Source organism: Antechinus flavipes, chromosome 1, assembly GCF_016432865.1.
Source record: "Antechinus flavipes isolate AdamAnt ecotype Samford, QLD, Australia chromosome 1, AdamAnt_v2, whole genome shotgun sequence".
NCBI lineage: Eukaryota > Metazoa > Chordata > Mammalia > Dasyuromorphia > Dasyuridae > Antechinus > Antechinus flavipes.
In genome coordinates this window covers 624,362,083-624,375,097 of record NC_067398.1, presented here as the reverse complement: position 1 = coordinate 624,375,097, position 13,015 = coordinate 624,362,083, and the positions used below count along the sequence as shown (strand labels likewise).

Here is a 13,015-nt window from a genome sequence, read left to right as displayed (position 1 = left end):
TCTCATTAATTAAATTATATTCCTGCAGGACTTCAGAGTGAAGAAGAGAGTCATATTCTGACAGGTGTTCTGTTTTCTTTCTTTCCACACTGAGCTCAAGAATTTTTTGCATTTCCCTTGCGAACTTTCAGGATGATTCCAGAAACTGTAATAACTAATAACTCAGCTTTTAATAGACTACAAGCTTAGTATGAATTGGCAAGAGACTTGGAGACTCAGAAAAACCTATTGTGATCTTAGCCTGCTTAGGATGTCTATAATGAATGATATGACAGTCTCTGTCATTTTTTCTGGTGTACCACATCTGGAAAGAATGTTGTATCTGGTCTTAGATTCTGCAGTTAAGGGAGGGATCTTGATAGACTGCATCTGGAAAGGGTAATTATGATGATGACCATGCTATTATTAATATTCTTTTTTAAAAAACTGAAGGTGTCTAGTTCAGGAAAGACAGGAGCATGATAGCTCTTCCAGTTTGGGGGTACTCTCATATGAAAAATTGAGTAAATTTTGTTGTGTTTTAATCAATGAAACATTTGTTATGTGCTTTTTCTTCTATCTCTCTCTACTCCCCCATACATACACACATATATACCCATTTTTTCTCACCCTTCCCCCATCCCTGGAAGAATTAGGAATTGTGAGTGGAAGTTACAGAGACAGATTTTTGGTTGCTTGATGTTGACTTTGGGTCACAATTTGTGGATCTCTACCTGGAAGAGTCCAGACTTAGGGATTAAAGCAAAGTGGACCTCCAGCTAAGATGAAATACTTAGGGAAAATCATCAGGAACTTTGACCATAACTTTAATACTAAGTTGGTTAGAAGGATCTGTGATATCATCACTGAGGTGGCTAGCAACCCCTCCCTTCCTTCCCATTCTACAGAATTCCCTTTCGTGTATTTCTATAAATTTTCCAGAGAACATTCTCCCAACATGTTAAGGGCTTTCAATTCAGTTAAGGAAACATGAATTAAATGCTTCCTCTGGGCAAGGTACTATGGTTATCAAACTTAATTGGAATGGAGATGCTGTTCTCAAGGAGTTTACATGTTAATGATAGGAAATACAAATGTACAAACAATTGTGTACAAGGAAAGGATAAGGTAAGTAAGAAGGAAGAGTCCAGAAAAATGTTTTAAGAAATTTGAAGGAGTGATTGGCACTTTTGATGTCCTCCTTGACTCCTCACTCTGTCTCACTCCATATATCCAGTAACTTGCTAAGTCCTATCATTTTTCCCTTTATCATTCTCTCATAGAGTCATTTCTCTCCATTTTTCTATCATTTTTTTCCTCCATTACTTTCATACCCATTTCTCTTCAGTGACATAACTACCACCCTAATCCAGTTTATTATCACTTCTCAACTGGCATCCAAATGTTCTCTCTTCCTATATTCTCTCTTCACTCTAATCAGCTGTCTGAACAGCCATCAAAATGAGTTTCCTAATTTATCCCATGCAAACGCCAATGTCTCCCTGTTATTTCTAGGATCAAATACAAACTCTTGTATTTGCTTTTTAAAGTTCTTCCTAACCTGCTCTTCACCTATCTTTTTAACTTTTTCCCATTTTCCTCCTCAACTCATGCTACAATCCAGCCATGTTGACTTATCTCCATGTTTTGAATTTTCTCCTTTCTTATTTCTGCTTATTAAAATACTTCCTTCCTTTCAGACTTAACCCAAGTGCCCCTTCTGCAATGGGTTTTTTTGGGTTCTCTTAATCTCTCCCCTTAACTACCAATACTATTTTCTATAAGATTTTGTAGAATCTTATATAAACCTGTTTATTCAGAATGTCTCCCCATTACACTTTTAAGTCCTTTAGGACAAATTGTTTTCATTTCTTCTTTGTCTCCTTAGTGTTTTCCTGGCATAGAGTAAACACCTAATAAATGTTTGTGGATTGACCGATTGCCTCTATAAATTGTACACAGCTGTTCATTTATTGTCACATTTATTAGTTATAGTATCTCAGGTACATTTGCAGGTCCTTGAACAAAGATTGTACACTGAGCCCTAACAATCTCATTAATGTTTGTTAGGCAGTATGTGATTCTTAGCTCCCCTTTTCTGTCACTCATCTCTTGTCACTGTAGAAGCAAAAGGGAACCACAAAAAAATAAAAGCTGTTTTATATTTTTATTTTGTGGTTTACCCTAGCCAAAAATCTATTTCCTAGTATCTGATCTTCTGATGATGAAATTTTGTTCTTCACAAGACTGGTCTTAGTTAGCCATTTTCTTTTAGCCTTTTGATCTCAGAGGCAATGTCCCCAAACAAAGCCTTCCAGACCCCAGAATTATGCCCATGCAATCAAAATACAATTTTTGTGTAGGTTTTTCACACTGCTCTCTGTAAAAGTGCATGCTTTTAATGCTAGAAAATCCTGTTCTCTATGGCACATAGATGTTTATTTCAAGATAAGTCAAGACCATTGTATTACAGTTAAGTCTTCCATGGGCAATAACAAATCAGGGATATAATTTTCAAACCTTGCCTAGAAGGTACAGATGTCTTATCCCAACTATAATACTTAGATATCTTTTTTTTTTTTTTTTTAAAGAAAGAGAGCTACATTTTAGATTTTTTTTTTTTTAAATCAATGGCATGTATAGGATGAAGGATACATGGTAGAAAGGGAACATAGGAGATCAAAAAAAAAGGCAAATTCATTATGACTCAGCAGAGCAGTGTTAAATGTAGCCATAAAGGCTAGCGCTTCATTAGGTTACATTAATGGAAGTTTGGTGAAATGATAGGAGGAATCCCCACATTTTGCCTGCCTGACAACATCTGAAGTATTTCCGAAGGGGCAACCTACCTAATCCTCAAGTATCTGAAAGGTCATAATGTGTAAAAGAGATTAAACTTGTTCTGTTTGCTTCTAAAAGCAGATTAAAACTAATGAGTAGAAATGGGAAAGATACAAATTTAAGCATATTATAAGGGAGAAAACCATGTAACAATTATTCAGTCATTTCTGACTCTTCATGACCCCATTTGGTGTTTTCTTGGCAAAGATATTGAAATGGTTGGCTGTTTCTTTCTCTGACTCATTTTACAGATGAGGAAACTGAGGCAAACAAAATTAAGTGACTTGTCCAGGGTTGACAGCTAATAAGTGTCTGAGGCCACATTGAACTCAGGAAGATGCATCTTCCAGTCTCCATGCCCAACAGTCTATCCACTGAGCCACCTAATTGTCCTGTCTAACCATCAGGCCTTTCCAAAGTGAAGAATATTGTTTTGGGAAGCAATAGCTCCCTCTTATTGGAGATCTTCCACAGAGATTAGATGGCTAATTGTTGAAGTGACATAGTAGGATTGTTTCAGTTTAAGGATTGTACTAGGTGGGGGGCAGTAAGGTCTCCCCCAACTCTGAAATCCAATGATTTTTCTGTCCATAAATAATAAGAGCAACTAGAATAGTGAGAGAACTGGAGAAAGTTTCCCAGAGATACCATTGATTTTTAAATTGGTTCAAACGCCTGGGAGTGTTTGTGTTGAAAAAATTATTTAGAGGAAATATGATAGCTGTCATCATTATTTGGAAAGGTATAATGTTAAGAAGAGGATTTGTTCTGTTTGGCCCCAGAGTATAGCACTTGGATCAGTAGGTAAAAGTTAAAAGGGAAGAAAAATTTCAACTCAATGTAAGTAAAAACTTCTTAACATTTAAAGCTGACCCAACATGGAATAAGCCACCTGTACCTGAAAATGTGCCAAAGTAGCTAGATGATCTTTTTTTTTTTTTAATTAAGAATATTGTAGAGAGCATTCATATACCAGATAATTGGAGTAGGGGGGCTTCTAAGGTCCCATCCAAGTCCAAGATCCACCATTTTTTAAAATAAATGATACTTGCCCCTTCTGCACTGAATCATGTCCTAATTTTAATTATCCCAAAACCAGAATAACATTCAGAAGTAATTATTATAAATTCTTGTTAAATTTTGGGGGGATGGAGAGGAAGAACAAGCATTTATTAAGTGCCTACTATGTGTCAGGCACTGTGCTATATGCTTTGTGAACATTACCTCATTTGATCCTTACAACAACTCTCTGAGTTAGTTGCTTTTATTAGCATTTTCAGATGAGAAAACTAAAGCAGATGAGTTAGTTTTCCAGGGTCACACAGCTAGTGTAAATTCAGTTCTTCTTGATTTTGCCCAGTGTTGGTATTTCTGTGCCATCTAATTGCTTCTAGGGTAAGAGGGAAATATAAAACCTGGGATTTCATCAATTAGGGAAATCACAGTGTGGAAACCTCCATAACCACGGCAGAATGGCAACTCTTGTGACTTTCTGTGACTGTTAGAATCATCTGAGTCCTTGAAGGGTTAAATGACATATCCATTGTCTTCTAGCTCTTCATCAGGAGGAAGATTTTTTAACGCATATCTCCCTCCCTCCAAACCTCTATCCACTATGTCACACTGCTTACTAATGAATAATTATTAATAGGTAACATTAAAAATGATCTTGACCTTGAAAAGAAGCCTCCAGTAATTAAGCCTTTTCTTTTAATGTACAGAATGTAGAAAGCTCTTTTGGAGCCTATCTGGATCATCAGGTATACACTGTGATATGTTAAATCTGTGGTGATGTGGTGATGGTCTTTTTATTTTCCTTTTTCCTTTTTCTTTTTTTGGTAATGCTTGTCATGTTAGTATCAGAAATGAGTGTCCAAAAGCATAGTTAGAAAGCACTTTAGCAGGACCAGACCACTCTCTGCCAGTGCTTATCAACTCTGGGGGGCCTTTAGAAAAGCAAACAAAGTCCTGATTTGGCCTGGAACAGACCAGACCCAGCTTAGTGCCCCCAGGAGTTCTGCATCATTATTTCATGTCTTTCCTAGTACTGCATCTTGTCCTTCAGAGAAAAATGGCCTTTTTTTTTTTTCTTTCAAACAGTAGGGCAGAATGTCTTATTTACTGTATATAATTTGTCCCAGCTTCTAGTATAATAGAAAGTCTGTGCTTTCTAGAATAATCCAATATATATGTCATTGAAGGAGGAAAAAAACTATACTCTTTTCCATTGAAGAAATAATCTTTTTGGGGTAGAGAGTGTGTATCACAGTTTTCAGGATCATTTTTAAATGATTAATTTCATTAGTAATTTCATTTTTTATTTGAAGAATTCAGGAGAAATTTTCTAAACATCTATACATACATACGCAAAAAATTGTAATGGAAAGTAAAATTCAGAGTCTGAGAGATGCTTTGAAATTTACTGGTCATGGCCTTTTTGAAAGGTTTATCCTACCTTCAGCTCGTTTTCTCTGTATTGATTTTTGCCAACAGCACTGTTCACCCTTAACTCCTCAAGTGTATAGTGCTCATGATGCTTTCAGGGAATGACTGATTTGAAATGTGTTTTTCTGTTGCAACCAAATGATGATTTAAACCCATTAACAACCCTTGTTGATTATTTGGTGTTTTGTTTCTTTTTTTAAAAATTGCTTTGTAAATTACTTTTTGCCAGCATTTATTTTTAAAAGATAGCAACATCAAGTCCATACCCTGTGGTTTATTGGACTGTTAGAAATTCTCAAAGACTCTTTGCTGGCCAGATCTTTTGCTTTCTGTCTTTTCCTGTTTTGTTTAAAGTTCTGACTTATGAGTTCTTTGCTTATTTTTAAACTACTAGTTCTATGTCCGGGAGATCTGAATTGAGTTCTTCCTTCCCTCTCCCCATTTTTTTCCTTTCCTTTTCTCTTTTTTTCCTCCCCAGGTCCAACAGGCCCACCTTCAACACTCCCTCTGGGCACCCAACCCCCCAGTGGCAGCTCCACCCTTTCCAAGAAGAGACCCCCACCCCCACCACCAGGACACAAAAGAACCCTCTCTGATCCTCCAAGCCCGTTACCTCATGGTCCCCAGAATAAAGGTGCAGTTCCTTGGGGTAAGTTTATTTGTTTTTGTTTTTGTTATCATTTAATAAATACAGGATTCTAGTGTTCAGTGTAAAGTGGGGTAGTGCATCAAGGTCAATTAATAATTTTAAATAAGTAATAACTCTCATGGATATAACCAATAGTGAGTGGGCTAATAAATGTTTAACATCCAGGTCTCTGAAAATTCACAACACAGTTAAGTTTAATCTGCACTATTGACATTTTCTCCACTACTTTCTTATGTCCATATAAGAAATAAAAAATTAAACAAGCCCTGATTTTCTAGCCTTTGCTGATTTCAAAGGTATAACTATTCATACAGAAAACTTAATAATCCATCCTCAAAAATTGGTTTGAGCTGGCTTCAGTACTTCTTTCCTTATAATTCTTTCTTCACCATCACCCCATGAGACAAATAATTCAATCCCTATTAATAATCCCTAATAAAAAAGAATAATCCCTAATAATAAATAATAATATATTAATAATAATAATATAATAAAATTATGAATCAGAAAATTAAAGCACCAAAAGGTTATGTGACTTGTTCAATGGAATAACATCCTGTGTTTGTTTATTTTTACTTTCATTTCCAAATTCTCTCTCTTCCTTCTACCTCCTCCCCCACCCATTCAGAAGGCAAGAAATACAGTAACCATTATAATTATGAAGTCATGCAAAACATTAGGCATGAACAACACCCTCTGTTACAGAGCTAGGACCATGTTTCTCTCATGATAAAATTTCTTCAAAACTTCTCATAATTCAGTCCAGCAAACATTAATTCCCTGAATACTATAGCAATATGTTTAGAATTATGAGAGGCTACAAAGACATAAAATCCAGTGGGGAGACAGGACATGTAACAAATAGAATGCATATCATAAACACAAGAGGAGATTAGAACAAATCTCTTTCAAGCAGATATGAATGACTTTCAATGTTTTTCTGCATTTTGACAGGGCTGATATGACCATTCATAGATGGGCATGTGTAGCCCTCATGCATTCAGCAGCTTCAAATACATACACACCTTCAGAAAGTGAAAGATAGAACTAGAGAGACACATTGAGAGACAGAGACTTTAAGGAAGAGGTTCTTAACTTTTTTTGTGTTCTGGACCATTTTACTAGTTGGTAAAGTCTGTGGACCTCTTCTCAGAACAATGGTTTTTTAATCCTATGTAGAAGAAAAGAAGCCAATGGTTAATGGGGGTAGAAGGGAACTTAGTTCCCGTTAAAATAAGATCTATCCACACTGCAGGTTCTTACAATTACAGATTCTATGAATTTATATATTTTTCATATTGCTTATTGAGAAAATATTACATAAAAGTGAATTAATATTTAGCAAGATTGAGCTAAGCAACCCAAAACTTTTTTTCCTGCTATGTATATCAGTGCCCTAAAGTAGTACATTCCTAAATAGTATGGCTTTTATAGATTCTGTGCTCTGTTTTTAGGGAGAAATCCAGTTCAAACCTTTTGATAAAGCAGTACTAAGTATGCCTCTGGGCCTTTATAAAAATATATATATAAATGGCTTAAGTAATGCCTTTTGGAGCAGTAATTCATTTTGCTTCCACTTTTGAAATACTATAGAGTCATTGATGTCAGATTTAGATGTGGCAGCAGCCTTATGTGATAGGAAAAACCATTGAACCATAAAATAAGGAGACAGGAATTCTGGTACCTAGTCTGCAGTACCAATTGGGCAGGTTTTGACTGCTCTGAATTTTAGTCTCCTTACCTGTGACTCTTGAGCCCTAAACTAATTGAGCATGAATTTTGGTTTAGGGTTTTCGGTTTGTTTGTTTTTTAATTCTTATTTTATTTTGTTTTAAAATCAATTTCAAGGGGAAGCCACAACAAACCATGTTTTAAAAAAAATAATACCGATGTATTGCTTAGTGCATCACTCATCAAGTAAATAGTTTATAAGTGAAGATATTGGCAGGCAGATCTGAAATATAAACATGAACTTGAAGCTCACGGAGGCAAAGTGTCTTGCCCAGAGTCATAGAGTTAATAATGATAGAGTCAGGATGAAAACAGAAGTCTTCTGATCAACTGTCTTCACTCCAGAGAAAATCTCTCCAGTGACCTTTCATGGGCTTTCCCATTTTCAACAAAATGCCAGAGCATTAGGAGAGCTGCATGGCCTCTTCTGAGAGAAATCCAGAAGGTGACTAAGATAAAATTGAATGAAGTCCACTTCTACTTTTTTAATAGCCAGATTAGGTTTCCTTGGGAATTTCCACATGAACTCTATGGGTAGCTTCACTAAGTGTAACTAGGAGATCATAGAGACATCATTGGCAAGTCTGAGTAGGGTGGAATCAACTTTTTTCTTCTAGCATCCTACAAAACCAGTTTAGCGAACACTAGTTGATGGAAATTTTCCCCTTGGGGAGGGGATTTCCATGTTCTTTAACTTTATTCCACCAGCACAGTTTTTCTTCAAGATTTTGATCATCAAAGATTACTTGATTAAGATTACAAAAATAAGATTTGGCAATCCTCTTGCATATTGCTTTAGTATTTTAAGGAATAACCATTTGATCATTTCTTTTGGAAATAAATGAAACTCAGAGGACAAGTTAATAGGAATTGTGCTAGAAGCAACTGAAATTTATAAGTTATGAAATCATGGGGGTAAAAATGTTATGTGCAAGAAGTCTAGAATTTTATAACTGTACAGGACTTATCAATCATCTCACAAGTTCTACAAACTTTGCTTGTCTCCTACTAGCTGAAAATTTTGCATTTAAAGCTCAAAATGTATGGAAACATCCTTCACAGTTGGATTAAGGAACAAAATATTGTCTTGGTTTTGATATAATCAGTAAAAATAGCAATGACAATAATAGCAGCAGCAGCAATAATAGATTTAGATAGTACTTTAAGGTTGTCAAAGCACTTTACAGATATTGCCATATTTGAGTCTCACAACAATCCTAGGAGATAAGTGCCATTATTATTCTAGCTTTTTAGATGAGGTAAATAAATCAGACAGCAGTTGAGTCTTACCGGATCCAACAGCCAGTAAGTATCTGAGACCAGATTTGAATTAAGATCTTCCTAAAGCCAAGTCCAGTGCTCTGTCCAATGTACCACTTGAATACTGGTTCTTAGCCCTCTGATCTGCTAGCTCTAAGCTTCTTCATCCCACTTCTGCCTTCCTTAAGAGATTAATTCCAATTTATCTCATGTGTATATTCCATTGCTTGGATGCTGTTTTTCCTAATAGATTGTGAATTCCTTGAGAGTAGAGGCTGGTTTTGGTTTTTTGTCCTTTGTTTTCCCAGTACTTCAAACCATACCCAGCATTTCATAGCTATTTAAAATGCTCATGGACTTGATCTGATTAGGAAACTGGATTTGGAGTCAAAGAAACTCAGTTTAAATTTTAACTCTGCATCTTTCTAGTTATAATTAACCTAGCCCCAAGTCATTTAACTTCATGAAGGCTTAATACTTTCATCTGTCACAAGAAGATAGTAATCCTTGCACTATGTGCCCCCTAAGATTGTTATGAAGAAAATGTTTAAAGTCAATTTCAAAATGTTATTTTTCCTTATCTGTCTGTAATTATCCATCTGTATGTCAGCCCATTGACTTTACTCAGAAAACATTTACTTTGTTCTGAAAAACAGTACATTTATTTTAATAAAAATTATTATTTCACATCATATTATTTTAAATAGATGTGAAAGTGTTTTCCTGTATACCCAAATACTTGCAATAACACATAAAACAGTATCACAATCTATCCCAACAAAATACTTAATATTTTCCTCCTTGGAGCCAGAAAACAGGTTATTATTGAACTGAAATATTTAAGTATGGTTATAGAGCACTGAGGAAATTGCATATTGCATTTACCAAATCCCTTATAACTGCATTCCCATTTTCTGCTTGAAGAGGAAATTTCTTATAACAGTGTTATAGCACAGTTCTGGGTAGCGATGCAAAGAAATATAAAATCTTATCTACAGAATCCCCTAAGAGCATATACATATCAGTTAATCAGTTCAACAAGTATTTATTAAGCACCTACTACATGCCAGATCCTGGGGATACAAGTAAAATGAATAAAACAATCTCTATTCCTAAAAAGCTTCCATTCCAATGGGAAAGAGGGACATGTAGATATGAAAATGTAGAAGGTGTAAATAATGAAGTTCATAAATGTACAAATACATAGGTAGATATATACGCACATATTAACATTTTATATCAACAAATATCATCCTATGTTTTATACATTTATAAACTTACATTTATGTTTTGTAATTTAATGTCACACATAATATATGAGGCAACTTTAATGGCACAGTAGGAAGAAAGCTAGGCCTAAGATCAAGAAAAGCTGAGTTCAAATACAGCCTTAAATACTTATTAGCTATGTGACCCTAGACAAATCATTTATCCTCCCCTCAGCCTCAGTTTTCTCACCTGTAAAATGAAGATAATAATAGTATATGCCTTCCAGGGTTGTTAGGAGGAACAAATGAGATAATATTTATAAAGTACCTAACTGGCACTTATTAAATGCTTATTTCTTTCCATCACACACACATACACACACACACATATATAAAAGTTGGTGAGTCTTGTACTTGGAATCAAGAACACCTGAGTTCAACTTCCTCATCAGATTCTTATTAGTTGTGTAACCCTGGACAGGTTTATTTATCTCAGTTTCCTTATCTTTGAAATGGGGATGATAATAGTACTATTGTTACTATCTCCCAGGGTTGTTGTAAGAATCAAAAGCAATAATATATGTACAGTACTTTGCAAACCTATATAAAGGCTAGCTGTCAATAGTATTCATACACACAGAGTGGCTAGATACAAAGTAATTTAAAAGGGAAGCAACTGAGTTTCTCAGTGGTTAATGCTGGGACTGAAGACAGGAAAACCAGAGTACAGTTGTAGCCTCAGATATTTACTAGTTGTGTGATCCTGGAAAAGTCATTTAATATATTTACCTTAATCTACTGGAGAAGGAAATGGCAAACCACTTCAGTATCTTTGCCATAGTTGTGTCTAATGTTAGCCATTCCTACAGGGGGGAAGAGGGAAAGGAGGAAAAAAAAAAGATATTTACACACTAACTTTATTATATATAAAGCTGTTTATAATAGATTTGCAGTTTCATGTACAATCATCTTTTTATTATATCATGTTATGGAAATTCTATAAATTAAAAATTAAATAAATGTGAAAAAATTTTAAATAAAAACATGATAGTATGATTCACAGGGTCACGGAGAATCAGACAGAACTGAACAACAATTTCAACAAAGTTAGAAGGAAGATAATAGCATCTCTGGGGGTCAGAAAAGATTTTTTGCAGAAGGTGGCACTTAGCTAAATTTTGAAGAGTGAGCTTCTGTGAAATAAAGTAGCAAATATATTCCAGACCTGGGGGCTGGCCAGGCCAAAGTTACAGAAGAAGATGAATTGTCCTAAGTGTGTAACAGAGATAAGGCCAGTGTGGCCCAAAGAGCACAGGAGAGGGAACCCAGCGGATAAGTAGCAGCACAAAATGAAGCTGAATACTTCCAAATGCACCAATCTAGTGTCCATTTATATGTGCAACATCTCCCTAAGCAGACCCTAAGTCCTTTTTTGAATAAAGGATTGGCTGACGTACTTTGGTTTAAGGACTACACACAAGCATTTTGTTTATTGTTACCCAATTGATGATCCTTCTCTCTCTGTAGAAGGCATCCAGTCTAGTTAGTCATAGCCCAGCAACTATTTTTTTTCTCCTTAGGTAATGACATGGGTCCAGCATCTTCCAGTAAAACGACAAATAAGTTTGAAGGAATGTCTCAGCAATCAAGGTAAGTTGATCTTTGATACTCGGTGTTCTGCTGCTTTTATACATTTGTGTTTAATGGAATTTTTAGCATGTCAGTGCCAATACCATTTGACAGATAAAAGAACCGAAGCCAAGAAATTTCATGGAACATCCAGTACATATCAAAAATTAGTTACCACCATTTGCAGACTTTCAAATTAGATTAAGATATTGTAGTCACTTTTTTTATTGACTCCATTGTTCAGGATGGAGTTCAGAAAAGGAACAGAACTCAAGCACACAAGATACCCAGGAACATTTCCAAAACATTTAAAATTCCCTAGTCAATAATTTTCCTTTTGAAAGTCTTATCTAGTACTGTGAAAGTGACATGTGTTAGAACCATACAATATTAGAGATGGATAGGTACTTTAGAGATCATCCATTTCAGAGTCTTGAGGTCCAGAAAAGAGTAATATGTTCAGAAGTTAACTGCTGTCTATGCCCATCACTTGGGGAAATAGTGGAGCAAGTTGTGGTGTATGAAGATAATGGAATATTATTACCCTATATAAAATGATGAACAAGCTGATTTTTGAAAGGTTTGGAAAAATTTACACAAACTGATACTGAATAAAATAAGCAGAACCAGGGATACACCGCACACGATAACAGCAAGAATGCGATGATCAACTATATAAAGGCTTGGTTCTTCTCAGTGATTCAGTGATCCAAAGCAATTCCAGTTAGACTTTGGACAAAAAATGCTATCTATATCCAGAAAAACAATGATGGAAATTGAATGTAAATCAACACATGCTATGTTCACTTCTTTTTTCTGTGTTTTTATCTCTCCCTTGGTTTTTCCCTTTTGTTTTGATTTTTCTCTCCCAATATGATTCATAAAACAATATGTATTAAAAATAAATGAATAAAAAAAAAAGAAGAAGAAGTTGGCAGCTCAAAATGTGTATGTGTTTTTGAAACAGTAGCCTTGAGGAAGCAAGGACATCAGTTTTCCTTTGGATTTCTTACCATTGTTTAATAGAGAATAGATAGCAGAATTCCTATTTCCTATTGTCTCACCTTCTTCCAGTCTAGGCTCTCTCAAATACAGCCTGCATAGAGTTTTTTGTAATGAGCCAGGTGTTTCCACGGCCCAGAGCAGTGTTCAGCCTCACTGGAGCTGTGGAGATCTGTAAACCAGAGCCTGGAGGTGATTGATTCATGAGTTTCAAAGATCTTTTCCTCCTGTTCACTCCCTAAGAAGTGACCTCTCCTCTGTTTGCACAGTA

At 35.4% G+C, this 13,015-nt stretch overlaps 1 protein-coding gene across 8 annotated transcripts in view; it reads left to right on the top strand.

Moving 5' to 3' along the window:
• ASAP1 (ArfGAP with SH3 domain, ankyrin repeat and PH domain 1) overlaps nucleotides 1-13,015 on the top strand; it is a 594,911-nt gene that overhangs the window by 561,791 nt on the left and 20,105 nt on the right. For 7 of the 8 annotated variants that reach the window (XM_051971096.1, XM_051971093.1, XM_051971094.1 and 4 more), the window contains 3 exons: nucleotides 4,542-4,580; nucleotides 5,744-5,914; nucleotides 11,694-11,763. In XM_051971096.1, coding sequence (XP_051827056.1) covers nucleotides 4,542-4,580; nucleotides 5,744-5,914; nucleotides 11,694-11,763 — 280 coding nt within the window. The remainder of the gene's footprint in view (nucleotides 1-4,541; nucleotides 4,581-5,743; nucleotides 5,915-11,693; nucleotides 11,764-13,015) is intronic. The other variant, XM_051971095.1, reaches the window with a different exon arrangement.